This window comes from Cynocephalus volans, chromosome 3 (genome assembly GCF_027409185.1).
Source record: "Cynocephalus volans isolate mCynVol1 chromosome 3, mCynVol1.pri, whole genome shotgun sequence".
Classification (NCBI taxonomy): Eukaryota; Metazoa; Chordata; class Mammalia; order Dermoptera; family Cynocephalidae; genus Cynocephalus; species Cynocephalus volans.
The window spans coordinates 97096070-97113084 of NC_084462.1; the positions used below are offsets into that span (position 1 = coordinate 97096070).

The 17015-nt window shown below is 41.2% G+C and overlaps 2 protein-coding genes across 5 annotated transcripts in view; one reads left to right on the forward strand and one right to left on the reverse strand.

The window, feature by feature from the left end:
• Positions 1-6264, reverse strand: part of EIF2AK4 (eukaryotic translation initiation factor 2 alpha kinase 4) — a 96924-nt gene extending 90660 nt beyond the window's left edge. For all 4 annotated transcript variants that reach the window (XM_063089125.1, XM_063089126.1, XM_063089124.1 and 1 more), the window contains exon 1: positions 6092-6264. In XM_063089125.1, coding sequence (XP_062945195.1) covers positions 6092-6198 — 107 coding nt within the window. In that variant the 5' untranslated portion in view covers positions 6199-6264. The remainder of the gene's footprint in view (positions 1-6091) is intronic.
• Positions 6265-16502: 10238 nt separating this feature from the next.
• The window catches only part of GPR176 (G protein-coupled receptor 176), a 135399-nt gene continuing 134886 nt past the window's right edge, over positions 16503-17015 (forward strand). Inside the window, exon 1 of the mRNA XM_063091701.1 lies at positions 16503-16674. Within this exon, the coding sequence (XP_062947771.1) occupies positions 16503-16674 (172 nt within the window). The remainder of the gene's footprint in view (positions 16675-17015) is intronic.

A 17015-nucleotide genomic window follows, 5' to 3' on the forward strand; every position in this document is an offset into this window, starting at 1 on the left:
TGCCACATGAGGTAAATTATCTCTGCATATGTAAGATAATAAATCTGGTTTAATATTCCCTATTGTCTTTATGTAGGAAGTGAGTACATCTGAATGTAACTAATCTTCCTGGGAAATGGTATGGGAGGCATGACCTTATGCCCTGACTCACTGGAACAGGAAGCAATCTTCAGGAAATAGTGACCTTTTGGAGGGCTACATATCTTCAAGATATTCTTTACTAAAGGGAATGCTTAATAAAGCACTATGAATCCAGTTAAGGACTGCTGGCAAGCCTCTCTCAGCCAGCCCCTGGGACCACCTGGGGGAACACTGGTATGTAGCATTAGGATCCTGCAAACACTCAGGGGTTGAACCAGCCATAGAACACCATGCAGATCTAGTGTTCCAGTTACTTCCACAGCAGAGCAACACTAGCAGGACAGCAGTGATCATGGCAGTCAGCCCATATAATATCAAAACAAACTTTTAGGAAAGAGGAAAGAGTTTTGATACAAAGTGAAGAGACTCCTGGATGCATAAAGGTTCGGCTTTAAGAGGTGCACGAATCCAGTGATGGTGGCTTGGATGAAAGAACAGACCACGGCCATTGAGGAATGACATATGATTAGACAAAAACCTAACAACCTGTTAGGATTTGAGTTCCCTGTGAGGCTAACCCACTGTGAGAAGAGCAGGACACTAAAGCTACCAGGCTGACTGGCTACTTGTAATGCCATCAAACTGACAGTTTGATGATCAGAGTTATATTTCTCTCCATAAGGCATAGACTTTTGGGATATTTCTCAGCAGAAACTATTAATTGTTCCCCAATATCCATTCCTCCCTTTATTTCTTTATAATAGAACCTTGACATTTTAGCTGGATATATCTCCTGGGTTCCTTTGCAGTTAAGTTTGGCCACTGAATTAATTTCTAGCCAATAAGATAAAAGGACTATCATATACAATTTCCAGGAAGTGATCTTAAAGGAAAGGGATGCAACTTCATCCCTTTTTCTTTCCAGCTGGGTGGAATGCAGGTGTGATGGCTGGAGTCTAGACAGCCATTTTAGAACATGAGGGGCATATTAAGGATGGTGGGACAGCAAGACAGAAGACCTAGACTCCAGCCTTTACATGCAAAAAAATAAATAAATAAAACTTTGTTACATCTTCTGTCATATGCAGCTAAATTCAGTCCTAACCATTACAGACTCACTGGGGACAAAAGCCCCAAACACTCAGGGAACAGTGCTTTCAGAGATAATATGTGCTAGGCTTTTCTCAAGCAAACTGAGAGGCTTCCCAACATAAGAAGAGTCTTTTATACAAGATGTGTCTAGGATACCAAGCATTAGCTCATATTAGGGCATTCAGGGACTCCTAGAGGTGAACAGGATTTGATTAAAAAGTTTAACAACCAAAATTGTTTGTGGTAAGGATTCCTTCATTTAGAAGACAAATGGTCATTAGAATTCAGTGATGATAAAATCTTTGACTTAACCTACAAAAGAAAATAATGAATTCCTGAAATACTTATAGGCAAAGAAACACAAAATAAGGGGTAACCAAAATTTTTTGAGAGCACTAAAGGAGAGGGAAATGCAATGCAGAGTGTATCAGCTATAAAATATACAAAGTCCTACCTGAAAAAGAAAAATACTTGTTTTGAAGACTGAAAATGCAAGTGACATGAAAGCAGCAGTCGGGAGAGGCTACATATTGCTACAATAAGATATTAATTAAATCTGCTTCATAATAGGATTATGAAGTTGGATACTCTCCTGAACTGTTATAAAATAGCCAAACAAATCCTCAAGCATACAAAAAGCAAGAGAGTGATACAAATTCAGCCCTAAAACATAGGAGAGGCAATGTTCATTTGGAACTCACCCCCAAAATTGAAAAAGTAAAATAAAATAAAAAGAATCAGCTCTTCAAGGAGGGAAAAAAAAAAAAACCCAAAACAGCCAAGGATTTTAAAATACCCTATGGTTTAGAAAGACTGATGTTGGGGACCCGCTTTTCAGAACAATGCATACATCTTGGAGGCGACCCCAGCTGATGCTACAGAAATCCCTGCTACTTGGTCTGAATGTGCTTCCTAACACTCAGGCCCAACAAAATCAACTGTTTAAAGCATGTGTCCTACCTGTTTAAAGTACTGGAGGGAAGGATAAAACTGAGGTGGGGATAAAAACTGATAATTTATCAGCCATTTCACACAGCTGCAAATCTTTGGTTCCAATATTCAAAGGCGGAAGCATGAGGGTCAATGACAGCCCTGTGAATAAACTTCACTGGTTTAAAAGACAAGCAGCAGAGTGAGGATGAGTGAGGTGTAGGAAATTAATAAAAAATGTTACACAACAGTGTGAATATATTTAACAGCAATGAACTGTACATTTAAAAATAGTTAAGACAACAAATTTTACGTTTTTTCCCACAATTATTTTTAAAAGATCCACAATTCAAATCACTTTCAGGTGTTCAGCCTAGAATCGTTACCTAAGTTTCTGCTAATCATATCCTTGAATTTGATGGCAAGACTTTATGCAGCATGGCCTCTTGTTTCTCACCTGCTTCAGATCTCCTTGCATCCCATAACATGGGAAGACAGTAGTCTGTATGAAAATGTAACAAATCTAGAAATAAAGTACCATAGGGAAGCTAGATAATTTGGACAGGTCTTTGGTTTTAAGCCTATGAAGAAGCCAAAAATAAAAATGATGACAGTTAAAGCTCAGAAAATGTAAATTAGATAACATTCCTCTAGATTTTATGTTAAATACTTTAATTATTGATTTCCCCCCACAACTCTTTTTCTAAAAATAAATACTCTCTGTAACTGACCTTGTAAAAACCACCAAGTTCATTCATTTTCTGTTCTTAAGTATCTGCCTATTTGTCAAGCTGGAGAGAATTTTAAAAACGCTAGTTTCCTTAAAGTTTAATAATAACCTATAGCTCCACTTTAAGTAAACATTAAAATATTCAGAATCTGAATTCTCCCCAAATTAAATACACGTAATGTTATTCCAATAAAAAAGCCAACAAAATTTTCTGAACCAGGCAAGCTGATTATAAAGTTCATATGGAAAAACACTAAAAGGTAAAACTAGTCAGGAAAATTTTGTAAAGTAAATATAAACTAAATACTAACGCTTGTTACAAATCAACAGTAATTAAAGCAGTGTGGAAGGGTGCTTAAATAGATTAATGGGATAGAACAGAGTCAAGAAATAGACCCAAATACATTCGGGAATTATTTCATTCAATAACAATTTCTGAAAGCTTTTTACCAGGCATTGGACATGTAGGAATGAACAAACACAGGGACTCTGTCCTCATGAAGCTAGCAGTATCATATAATGTAAAGGTGGCATTTCGAATTAGCAGTGGAAAAGACTGAAAAAATCAACGTGTCTAATTGGTTAGCTAAAGGGGGGAGGGTGCACAAAGGGAAAGTGGCCTAGACCCACACTTAGATGGAGCTAAGAACTTTATAAAAAAAAATCTATTTCTATATTTATTTGATGGAAGTTTAAAAATGAAGTCACAAAAGAACTAAAAGAAAGCTTCGAAGATTTCATTTTTTGGTAACATTGGAGCAGGGAAGTCTTTTCTAGAGAAAAACAAACCACAGGGACCATAAAACAAAAAATAGGTCATTTGGATTATATTAAAATTTTTCCATGCACAAATAACATAAATATCAAAATGCACATGGCTAATTAGGGGGAACAATTTGCAATATATGATCCCAGATGCTAATATTCTTAACATATGTCTATCTAGCTCTTAAAAATGAATAAGAAAATAGACCTGAGTGGAAAACTAAACCAAAAAACATGAAGAGTTCATAGAAAAAGAAAAATCCCTGGCTTACAAACAAAGGTGGTCTACATAATTTATAACTAAAGAAATAAAAATTAAAATGAGGTATGTTCCATTTATCTACTGGCAAAGGTGAAAAAGTCTGACATATACAATGTTGGTGAATAAACAGGAAAACAAGCACTCTCTTTACACTGATGGGTCCAGAGACAGAAGCAAGCTTTTTGGAGGGAAGTTTGCAATAACAAATTATAAATGAGTAGACCCTTTGCTGATATGGAAAACTAGCCAAGATAAGTAAGTTAATAATAATTTATAACTATCTATAAATTATATTTTAAACTAGTGGTGTCCAATTTTGTATGCAAAATAATTTTTTGCATGCACCCAAAATGTACTTATACATATGCTACTGAACTGAAATTTACATTATGACATGTCCCCCTCAAAAGAAATTTTAAAAATCTGACCTGAATTTATTGGCAGCAACTTTGGCCTAAACTAACATGAAGGTATTAATAGTCTTTATTTATCCTGTTCAGAGTGAAACTTGAATATTCATACATTTCATTGTTGTGTTTGATTTTTGGTGCTGACCCAGACACTGAGGCAGGTGCCAGGTAAAGTGTGGACCGTGCACATGTAAACATGACCAGGAACACTTCTGAATTCTGAAACTCAGACCGCAAGAGATTTCGATTAATGACTGTGAACCTACCAAATTTTTCCCTGAAGACTGGCAAATTACAGGTGATAATGAGTAGTTACTGAATGACTAAACTTTGATTCATCCTTACAACCATTGATTATTTGCCTGTGGGGCCTATGAAAGTGTTGAGGTCATTTGCCCTGTGCACCACAGGCCACAGACAGCTATTCGGATATTTCTGCCTTCATTTAACAGTTTTTGTTTGTTTTGTTTAGACTTCTATCTTGTTATAAAGGCCACCAACTGAAAATTCTTGGGATTATTGGTATCCCTATCTAAAAGCAGTTGCTTTTCCCCTTTTGTTTTTCTGCAGCCTCAGCAGATAACTGCGCTTGTATAAAGTGAATCAACTGGCTCTGAATGAAGTGTTAGGGGCTTTGCATTGAGTGGGGGTGTACACTTTTGACACTTACTCGAAGCTTAATGGGCCTACTTCTTGGCTCTCAATGTTTGGGAACAGAGAAGTTGCCAGATCACCAGAGAGTTATGTTATTATTTTATTATAAGAATGAATAAGGGAAATAATTACATTTTTACTATTTCATGTTAAAAATAACTCTTGAAGAGAGTTACTTTGAGAAAAGTAAGCTCCCCGAGGGCAGGGGTTTTTTGTCTGTGTTGTCTACGCCTGTTCATATTCCCAATGCCTAAAACAATAAATAGTTAATGAATGACGGAAGAAGTTCTTTGGGTTAGAGGGATAATATTCTGCCAAAAGATCCAGAAGATGCTATTTCTTGAGGAAATCCTGGATGTGTAGATAAGACAGGTGGTATGAAATGCCAGAATTAAAGGCAGAAGGTAGGAAGGTAGTACTTTTTAATATTCAGAAACATTAGTTCGGTGGATCAGCTCCTCAAAGATGGGGGAAAAACTGCCAGTATCAGCAACTTAAAATGTGCTTTAACTTCCAGTAAAAAAGGAAAATAGTATTTTAAATCAAATGCCATTTAAAAAGATCTAGCTAGACTCAGCAAACTCCCTCTCCATTATAGGTAAGATGAAATGTATCACAGTCTCGGCTAAATGCTTTAGAGGAAGGTACAGAAAGTTCCTCCACACCGGAAAACACAGTGAGGCTGCCTGGGGACTAAAGTGGGGGGATTCGCGGTGTACAGTTTTGAATACACGGGTGAGACTTGAGAATTCTGATTGAGGGCATAAGAAAGCCTTGTGCGAGCGCCTAAAAAGCGTTCCCAGAACAAAGCAGCAATGGGTGCCTATGAATATGCTGTTGTATCATTCTCCAGAGCTTGGGGGGGGGGGGGGGCGGGTAGCGGAGGGCAAGTTTGGAAGGAGGCAGGGATGTTATGGAATGTCAGCGGGAATTAGCAGCAGTGCCAGGTAGCAGGGAGGGGCCAACTTGGGGGAAAAGACTGCAAGAGAATTCGGCCCAGGTGGGGGGTTCTAGAAACCAGATGCGTGTGCAAAGACAAAAAGTGAGCGTGGGTGCAATCGGAAGGATGAAAAGCCTGCAGAATCCTAAAGGGTCGGCCCAATTTGGAAGCATCTCTAGCCCAGGGCCAGGGCACGCCAGCCCGAGCCGGACGAGCCACGTTCCTACCGGTCTGCAGGCGTTCGGCCGCAGGTCTTGGAAGTCGGCGCCGTAAATGGCCTCCAAGGCCTGCAGTTCGTGGTCCTGTCGCTGAGGGTAGCTCTCCGGCGGCTCATCTCGGCCGCGTCCGGAGCCCCCACGGCCCCCAACCATGGCAGCGCGGCGGCCAAGGCAGGGCGGCCTTGCCGGGGCGGCGGTGGGTCCCGGGAAGGCTCCGCGGCGGGGCTCCTCGCGGGGGGCGGGCCTCGAGGGCGGGGTTCCGGGGCGGGGGCGGGGCTCTGCTCCGGAATCAAGTTTTAGAGGATGCAGGAACTGAAACCGACGAGGAAGGCAGTGAGAAGGCTCTGGCCACCTTCTGCGGTGGGAACCGGAGCAAAGGAACTGCACAAACGTGGGAGATCAAACCACGCGGATTACAATGATAAGTCAAATTGTATAGTTTTCACGAAACAAATCTCTTTGACAGAAGTGCATGCTGGAACACCTCCACCCTGCCATGACTAGTGAGAGGAAACTCAAAAGGCTTTGATGGGTTCTCAAGTCACTTAAGCGTTTCACCATGAACCTTCCCAGAACAAGACTAGTAGGAGTAAAAATTGTGACTACTACTTCCCTTCCCCCTAGTTCAATACTCCCAAACTCATCCCCTTAACCATGTATGCATTTCTCATTTTTAGGGATCCCCAGTATCACCTTGCAATCGCAACCAAGAAATATCTTTTCACTCAGGCACCTTTATGAGATACATTCCTGTGAAGAGAATTATGTTCCCTGCCCAATTCACTTAATGTGAATTTAGGGGTCTTTCCATTATATCGTGCCTCCAATCATATTTTCTCAAATTTATAAAATAACCTATCTACCCAGACATTGCACTTCATCTTCCCTTGCCTACTAATGCTGCATATCCATTTGGAATAATCATATCATATTGCCCCAAGTTAGGTTTAAGTGACCTGTTTCCTCTATCCACCTTGCTCACTCCTACACTGTTTACTAAATAATCATTATTTACGTATCTTGCTGTTGTCTACCCACTCAGTCTGGCCATATAACACAAATGCACTAGTTTGACCCAAGGCCAATTTAAACCATCTTCTCCTTCCCTCAACTGGGAACTTGTTCCTTTTCCAGTGATCTTTGACTAGGTAAATGGCACCACCCAACTAAGTGTGATTTTGGATTCCCTTTCTTTCAACTCTTACATCCAGATAGTAACCATTTCTTTAATCCTTCCACTTGGCTCCATCCCATTGCCACTAACTTGGTTCAGGCCACCATTCCTCTCTTCCCTAGATTACTTCAATGGCTCTCTCACCAGTCACTGTCTTAGATCTTGCTTCACATTAAGTCATTCATCCCATTGCAGCCAGAGAAATGTTTCTAAATTGCAAATATGATCATATCACTCCAATCCTTAAAATTCTGCCATTTCTCCAGTGGTTTTTTCATTTTTAGAAAAACCTCTGATTATGCAAATTTTCAAATATACGTAAAAGTAAATATTATGATAAACCCCCCTATATTCATCACCCAGCTTCAGCAATTATAGATGCATTGCCAATCTTATTTCACCTTGTCTCCTAACCCCTCAGGAATGTTTTAAAGAAAATCTCAAGCATCATATCATGTTCTTCTATACATAGCTAAGTATGTATCTTTAACAGAAAAAGCCTTTTTACTAATATAACATAATACCGTCCTTATACCTTAAAAATGTAACAATTTCTTAACATTATTTTAATACTCAAACTATGTTCAAAATTTTGTATTTGTCTAAAATTAGAATCGGATCTATAAAGGACATACTCGGGCCAAGCCCGTGGCGCACTCGGTAGAGTGCTGCGCTGGGAGCGCGGCGACGCTCCTGCCGCGGGTTCGGATCCTATATAAGAATGACCAGTGCACTCACTGGCTGAGTGCCGGTCACGAAGAAACGACAAACAAAATAAAAAAATAAAAAAAAAAAATGACATACTCAAAACAATCAGCAAAATTTAAAAGGGATCTGCGGGTTAGATGGCAGTATTATATCAATGTTAATTTCCTGACTTTAATGATTATAATGTGATCATGTAGAAAAGTGTCCTTCTCATTAGGAAATTTCCACTGCAGCATTAAAAAGTAAGATGGTATTAAATATGCAATTAGCTCCCAAGAGACTCAGGAAAGAAAAAAAGAGAGATGATGGTAAGACAAATATAGAATGTTGAACACTGAAAAATGTAGGTGAAGGATATATGAGAGTTCTTTGAATGATTTTTGCAACTTTTATGTAAGTTTGAAATTATTTTAAAGTCAAAATTTCAAAACAAAAAATAAAAAACTGCCAAATTGTTTTCTGAAGTGGTTGTACCATTTTATATTCCCACCAGTTTATAAGAATTCCAGTTATTCTACATCCTTGCCTATAATTGATATGGTCAGTCTTTTTAAACATTGTGATAGATGTGTAGTAGTATCTCATTGTGTCTTAATTTGCATTTCCCTAATGACTAATAACGTTGAGCATATTTCATGGGCTTATTTGCCATACACATATCTTCTATCTGTTCAAACTTTGGCCCATTTTTAGAATTAAGTTGTTTGTTTTATTGTTGAGTTTCGAGAATTCTTTATGTATTCTGGATATAAGTTTTTTTTTATCAGATATGTAATAGGCAAAGATTTCCCCCTACTCTGTGGCTTGTTTTTTCATTCTCTTAACAGTATTTTTCAAAGAGCATAGTTCTGACTTTTGAAGAAATTCAATTTATCAATTTTTTATTTTATGGATCATGTTTTGCTGTCATATTTCAAAAATCTTTGACTAACCCAAGGTCACAAAGATTTTCTCCTAGAACTTTTATAGGTTTAGGTTTTACATTTAGGCCTATCATCTAGTTTTAGTTAAAAAGTTACTACCTACCATATGATACAGCAATTTCACTCCTAGGTATTTACCCAAGAGAAATGAAAGCTTATGTCCATACAAAGACTTGTATGTGAATGTTCACAGCACCTTAATTTGTAGTATCTCCAGATTGGAAACAAACCAAATGCCCATCAACAGATGATGGACATGTTGAGGTATAAACAAATTGAGGTATATCAATTCAATAAATACTGTTCAGGAATAAAAAGAAATACACTATAGATATAGCAATAACATGGATGAATTGCAAAATAATAATGCTGAATGAAAGAAGCCAGATATAAGAGTACATACTTTATGAGTATGATTTAATTTATATAAAATTCTGAGAAATACAAACTTAGAAAGAAAGTAAGAGGTTGTCTAGAGGTAGAGAGGACATGGAAGAGCTAGAGGGAGGAATTCCAGAGGAGCAAGAAGAAATTCCTGTAGGGATGTGTTAATTATCTTAACTGTGTGATAGTTTCACATATATCAAAATTTATCAAATTGTACGATTTAAATATATGCAATGTATTATATGCCTTAATAAGCTTCTAAAAGAAAAAAGGCTATTGTTTTGTTTTATTTATAGTGGTTTGTCTGAATCAAAATCCGAACATAGTCCACACATTACATTTTGTTGCTGTGTGTTCAGTAAAGGGTTAACTCAGCAGGCTTAGGACATAGTACTCTGTTTATTCCAAAGAAAAGGTTGGCTCTTGACTTGCTCCTGGGAGATAATTTCTAAGCCCTTGGAACATCCTTCCTGATAAGATTGTCTTTTTATACTCGGAGTTCACAGACAAACGGGTCAGGTCAACCTGAGATTTCCTTACATTCTAAGCCTTCCCTAAACCCTTAGATCAGTCCTCCAAGGAAGAGTCTCTATTTCTCCATGCCTTTCCTGCTCCCTCAAACTACATCTCCTGGTCTTGTTTGCCCTTGATTTCCCAAGGGAAAGCGCCCAGATTTTGGTCACTGTCCCCCAATTTTAAAACCACAATCCCTTTACCTATCCTTCCTGAAGGATGTTTTTGCTGAATATAAAATTCTGGGTCAAGAGTTCTTTTCTTTCAGCATTTGAAAAATGTTGTGCCTTGCCCGGCCCGTGGCTCACTCAGGAGAGTGTGGTGCTGATAACACCAAGGCCACGGGTTCGGATCCCATATAGGGATGGCCGGTTAGCTCACTGGGTGAGCGTGGTGCTGACAACACCAAGTCAAGGGTTAAGATCCCCTTACCGGTCATCTTTTAAAAAAAGAAAAGAAAAATCTTGTGCCATTTCTTTCTGACCCACGTGGTTTCAGTGAGAAATCTGCTTTCAGATTGTTTCTCCTACATAGGTAATGTGGCACCTCTTTTTGGCTACTTTCAAGATTTTTTTTTTCCTGTGTCTTAGTTTTCAGAAGTGTCTTGGTGTGAATTTCTTTGAATTTATCCTGTTTAGGGTTTGCTCAGCTTCTTGAACCTCTAGGTTTATGATTTTTTGTAAAATATAGGAAGTTTTCAGTCATTACTTCTTTGAATACTTTTTCAACCCTGCCCTCTTTCCTCTCTCCTTCTGGGAGGTAAAGTCACTTGTTCTTGTAGCACTCTGTGGCCTGGCAGCCAGGAGCAGGAGAGACAATGCTGTTCCTGCTGCTCAAGAAAGTGCAAAATAAAAATTACTTAGTGACTTTTGCATCACTTTGTAAATGTTTGTGTGCACTTACATATTTACATACCAAATGAGCCTTGCTCTTTAAATTTGGGAATAAGTTAAGTGTATATGTTCATTCCAAAGCTGTGACATTACTTCCAAGTCAGACTATGAATCATAGTATTTTACAGTCATATCTTATCTTTTACTAAAGAAGATATTACTGTCTTGAATCACTTAATTCACCAGAATTCATCCTACATAACTTTCCGCTCTTTCAAAAAAAAAAAAATCAAATTTATTCTTAACAGACATATTTGTTATGATCAGGAATAGAGGAAAGAATGTGCCAGCTTCTGAAGTTAACTATAAAAGAGAGTCCAAAAAATGTGCTGAGAAATCATGATATTCTTCAACAGCTAAATAGCTTCCCAAGGTGAGTCCTTTGAAGGTAATAATACTCACAGATAGTTTAGTTTGGCATATTTGCTATTAAAAATTAGTCTGGTTGCTTTATGATCACTACTTGTTTGTGTGTGTGTGTGTGTGTGTGTGTGTGTGTGTGGGTGGGTGGGTGGGTGGGTGTGTGTGTGTGTGTCCTTCTTGGGGAGGGGAGAAAAGGGGTACTTAATCTCCTATTCCCCAGATATTCTTGATGAATTTAACAGCAAGTCTGTAGATGTGAGGACTATTAGAAATTTGGAAACTGCATTAGGAGATACACTGAAAGGTTTCTATCAGTAGGAAACCATTTCCCAATCCACATATTGAGATAATTTGAAATACATGAAGGGCTGTGTTGGTATCTTTTAAACAGATAATTTTTGTGGTGGCAATCTAATAGACCCCAAACTAAAACCATAAAAAGTAACCATATTCAGCCCAACGATATAAAGCTTAAATTCTAGACCTCTATTTTATTTATTTATTTATTTTTGCTGACTGGTACAGAGATCAAACCCTGACCCTTGGTGTTATCAGCATCACACTCTAACCAACTGAGCTAACCAGCCAGTTAAATTCTAAACTTTTAAATTTTCAAGAAAATTTCCCAAAAGCCACTCTGTCCCTTGCTAATTGCAAAATAAGTGATTATTTCATTTTTTAAATACAGGGCTTATTAGGCAATATTTTGTTTAAATCTACACAGAGAGAATTTTTTTTTTAAATGTTGGAAGGTGATGCTTTTTTCCCCTTTGATTTTTGTTTTCCTTAAAAATCAATAAGCAAGAATGATCTTATATAGTTGCCTTTTATTGATATCCTACAATGTTTCAGAAACTATCAGAGGTTTTAATTAATTCAATCTTTTATTGTCCTCAAGACATCCTTGCAAAACAGGCATTTTTATCTCTGTTTGATAGAGGAGGAAACCACGTTTAGAAAGGTCAAGTAACTGCCCATTGTTACTCAAACATAGCTGGAAATGGTGGAGCAAGCACTCAAAACCAGGTCTAACTGACACCAACATTCATGTTTCCCTCCTCCCAACTATACTAGACTCCTTAATCTTGAGAGAATTGGTAGATTTCCCTGTAGAGACAATCTAGGTTTCCAGAGAAAGAGAAATGGGTTATGGCCTATACTAAGCTTAGGTATTTTCCAAAAAGTTGTTTAAACAACATAAATTTATCAGAGGCCAATATGTTTGGAACATGAAAAGACCAATAATTGAAGTCAAAGATGCCCAGAGGCTCTATTACCAGATACCACTTTCATTTTGCAAGGACTTAGGACATCCTTGTTATCACTACCAATAGTCAGAGTTTTTTTAAAGTCCTGATACAGTACCTTCCATCCCCTAGAAATAAAAGTATGTGCTGTCTTAAACATGCAGGCTCCAATTTTCATAACTATATCTTCCAGGATGTGCTGAGTTATGCTGTGAAAATGAGCAACTCCAAAAATTTTGGTTACTTAGTACAACAAGGGTTTATTTCTTGCTCGTACAAAATTTGTTGTGGGTCTAGGTGGCTCTCCAGGGCATCTGCCCTATCATATGGTGACTCAGAGACAGACTGCTTCAATCTTTTGGCTCTTCCATTTCAACACAAGATCCCTTCCACAATCATAATGGCACAGCAGAAGAGAGACTTGAAAATCACAACAGATTTTCACTGCCTCAGCCCACAAATGACTCGTCACTTCTGGTCACATTTTATTAGTCACAATAGTCACATAACCTTGCCTACCTGCAAGGACAGCTGAGAAATATAGTCTTCTGTGTGCCTGGAAGAAGAAGAGAATGAGATATTGTTGAACATTAGTAATGTCTACATAATAACCTGCATTATCTATGTCTTTTATGTAGGCATAGAAATAGCCACTTGGAAATACGACTACTTATTCCGGATGGGTAGCCAGGACTCCTCTTTTCTCGGTATGCTGCTGCTTGCGCTTACCAACATAAAAATACTTCCATTTCTCCAGATTTTCTCTTCTCTCCCCCTTTACTAAGAGTCTACATAGGGGTATGTGAGTGTGTGATTTAGGGGACAGTGGAGGAGAACTTCAATGATAAAAGGGAAGAAGGAAAGGAAAATAAAACCCGTATGATCCACTTCATTTCCCACCACCACCTTGGTCTTTGCAATTATCCTAAATCCTATTTCATCTCTTCTTCCCCCTACCTAGGCCCCTTCCTGCTATTCAATAAATGTCCAAGGAAGTTGAAATCTGGGAATTCTTCTGAACACAAATGGAAAGACAAAGAGAAATGAGTTATCACTTACACAAGCTTAAGTACTTATTGGAAAAGTACTTGTTATTAGCACCTATATGCTTTTGCTTATCACTACTCTGTAAAAGTATAAGAGAAAAAACAGAGAAGGAAATAGTTTTTAAAAAAATTACCTATTTTATTAGTGACGGTTCTCCAGAGAAACAGAACCAACAGGATAAATACAGATATATATGGGAATGGCTCATGCAATTATGAAGGCAGAGAAGTCCCATGATATGGTGTCTGCAAATTGGAGACCCAGGAAAACCGGTGGTGTAATTCAGTCTTCTGTGGCCAGTGTCTCCTCCCTTTAAATGTGGTGGCTTTACACCTTCAACAAATAGAGTATAGTGGAAGTGATGCCATGTGACTTCTGAGATTAGGTTGTAAGAGTCAATGCACTTTCCGTCTTGTCCTCTCAGGACTCTGTCTCTCTTGGAATGATCACTTTTGGAACACAGCAGTCAGGCTGTGAGGAAGCCAAGCAGCCACACGGAGAGGCCACATAGATATTCCAGCTGAGTTCCCAGACAAGAGCCAGCATCAACTGCCAAACACGTGAGTAAACAAGCCTTCAGATTCTAGACCCAGGAGGTGACTTTGAGCTACCCTGGCTGATAGCATGAGGAGTTGTTCAAGCCAGTGAATTTGTGATGGTTATGCCCTGGTAGATGACTAAACAGGTATAAATAACACTATAGTCACAACACATACTTAAAGCACGTCCAGTCTCTTACATTAAGTATCAATCTTAAATTCTCTTGACTCATCATTGTACTCAGTGAAAAAAATCATATAGCTCACAGCTATAAGAATCATGCCACCCTATTCCTGTCCTCGGCCCTATATTTTCTAAGGCAATCCTTCCTCAAGTTTGAGAATCATGGTGATCTCAGATGATCAGATTATTTCTTTATTCTACTAACCTATTCCCTAACCCCAATTTAGGGACTGAAGAAAATTTAGTGGTACCTTTTCAGAATAAAAACAGAAACGTTTCCTTTCTTCAGGAATTACACCTGCAAAATTCACCCTTTTCTACATCTTTATACCAATCCGCAGTAGCATATTTTTACAACTGTTACCAAACAACTCTATTTACACAATTCTTCTCCAGCCCTTCCTAAAGTAGTCTGCAGGATGTTGGTGAATTATTATTATAATTTTTGTTTTATAATGATTATAATGTAAAGGATTTCATCCTGAAAAATATGTTTGAACTCCCAGAGCTCATTTTAACTACCAGAAATGGTATTAAAAAAAAAATACCATTAGTATAATTAGTGATTTTCCCTCTCTCTCTCTCTCTCTCTCTCCTTTTTGGTCTCCAAAATGCTTAAACTAACTGCTTACATAGAGGGTTACTATGCTTTGGTATCGTGAGCATCCAGAGAGGTATGAGACATGGATTTTTGCCCTTTCGAGAAGAATAAATAAGGGTTACCAGTGAAAGCCAAGTAGCCATATTGTAGTAGCAGGATCACCCTTAAGGCAACCAAGAAATAACTTTAATTTTAATCAGTTCTTAAGAGTTACTGTCCTTGGACCTAGTCCCATCAATCCCTCCACCGTGTACTTCGACTTATTAATGAGACTAGTTTCCATCTTCATTTAGTTTAAATCTTTAGCTGTCTTTTCTTGTCTCATTTCTCCCTTTCCCCAGATCATTCCTCTGGATGCTGTATGCTTTCTTTTCTCCCATTTGGCTTCTCTTACTTCTTGTCTACTTGGTTATCCCAGATTCCCAGTCTTTTGCATCAGCCAGCATAAAGTTGCTCCCTCCCCAACTCTTCATTCCCGGAATCTCCTAGGCCCCGGTTATACTGTGTATGTTTTAGAAAGGAGACTCAATAAAAAGGCCCAGAAAACCACGCAATTAGTTTCTATAGTCCATCTTTCTTAAATGCTTTTGCTACACCCAAAGTTTGACTGAGGGCCCGGGAAATTGGGCTCCCTGCGACGTGTGATTAGATGCCTGCAGGCAGCCCCGGCTGATGAATTACATAGAGTAACGACGGTAGTAAATGAAGCGAAGCTCGGGAAGTGCTGCCGGCGTGTCCACTGCAGCCAGACACGATACTCCGCGCCGCCCACGCTCCCCGCCGAAGAAGTCACGCTCCGCGGGGCCAAGATGGCGCCATTCCCTCAGAAGCTTCGGCGTGAGGGGTGGGGCCGACGCGTCACGTGACCATCCCCGCTGCTCGCGCGCCGCCGGCTGCCCCAGGCGCGCTCCGGGAGTCCGGCAGCCGCGCAGATGGTGCCACTGCTCCACTAGAGGCATCCTTCCTCGTCACCCTCCTTCCCGCGAAGCTCTGTCCCAGCGGCGGAGGGCAGGAGTGGGGCTCGGAAGCGGGGCGCCCGGCCATGCAGAGGCAAACAGGGCTGCGGAACGGGGTCCCTGCAGCCGGTGCCGAGGCGGGAGGTCGGAGCTCTTAGCGAGGGGCTGGGCTGGAGAAGACCGCTTGGGCGTCCTGGAGGGCGGCCAGGCGTGAAAGGCGTGCAAGGCGAAGCTGTTGGGGAGACTCAGGGCTTTCCGCCCAGGCCATGGGCGCCGTCGGGGACTCAAGGATCGCTCGGAGCTCCGGCTACTGGATTCGGGCATTTCAAGAGTTTCACATCGCCCTCCAGCTTGGAAGCCAGTAGGACTGAAAAATAGCTTCAGCCAAACGTTCTCTTCCCTCTAAGGAGGGGGCCTAGGCCACCAGCCCAAGGGGACTGGAGAGGGATGCCCCAGCCTTGGGGGGTAGACGGAGCAGCGGCAGAAGGGGGCGGCGGGAGCGGAAAGCGCCCTTCTTGACCATCACATGCCTCCTTCTGTGTTTCCATCTCTGCTGAGTGGGCTTGGCCGCGCTTACCACCCTGGAGGAGGAACGGGCGACGCTCGGGGGGCTCTGACTGTGCCTCCTTCATGTGGCTGCTGACGGGGACCCAGGAGGGAACGGGGATGGGGCGCAGCCTCGCCTCCCTCCCTCCGCGCCTCCCAGGGGCCGGGGTTGGCGATGTGGAGACGTGAGACCACCCACCGGCTGCCCCGGCTTCTCCAGGACTCCTGCGACCACTCGCGCATCCCTCCGCGACCCGGGGAGGAGGGGCTTCGCGCGGGGCAACGAGGCAGGCAGACGGGCGGGCGGCCAGCGGAGCCGGAGTTTCGTCTCGTCTCGCCATGGGGCATAACGGGAGCTGGAGCTCCCGAAACGCCAGCGAGCCGCGCGACGGGTCGGGCGCAGAGGCGGAGGGCGCGAACCGCAGCGCGCTGGGGGAGCTCGGCGAGGCGCAGCTGTACCGCCAGTTCACCACCACCGTGCAGGTTGTCATCTTCATAGGCTCGCTGCTCGGTAAGCCACCCGCGGGGGCGCCTCCGGGCCGGGCTTCCCCGAAGGCACAGGCTCGGAGAGCCGTGGTTTTCGGGATGCCTGGTAAAGCGCAGGTAGGTGAAGGAAATTTCAGAATCCTGGGGTAATTGCAATGAAGTCAATCAGGGACGGCTCCTGCCCCCAAGCTGGAAGCAGAGGAGTTCTGATAGGGCTTTCTTTTGGCTCCAGGATGGTGCCAGGTCCATGCGGAGGTCAGCCTCTCCAGACTGCCCTTGCGGAGCGCTTCGGCATGGGCGCAGGGCTGTGCACCTCATTCCCTTCCTCCTGGGTGCTAGGTCGGAGCGCTGGGTCCACCTCTTCTT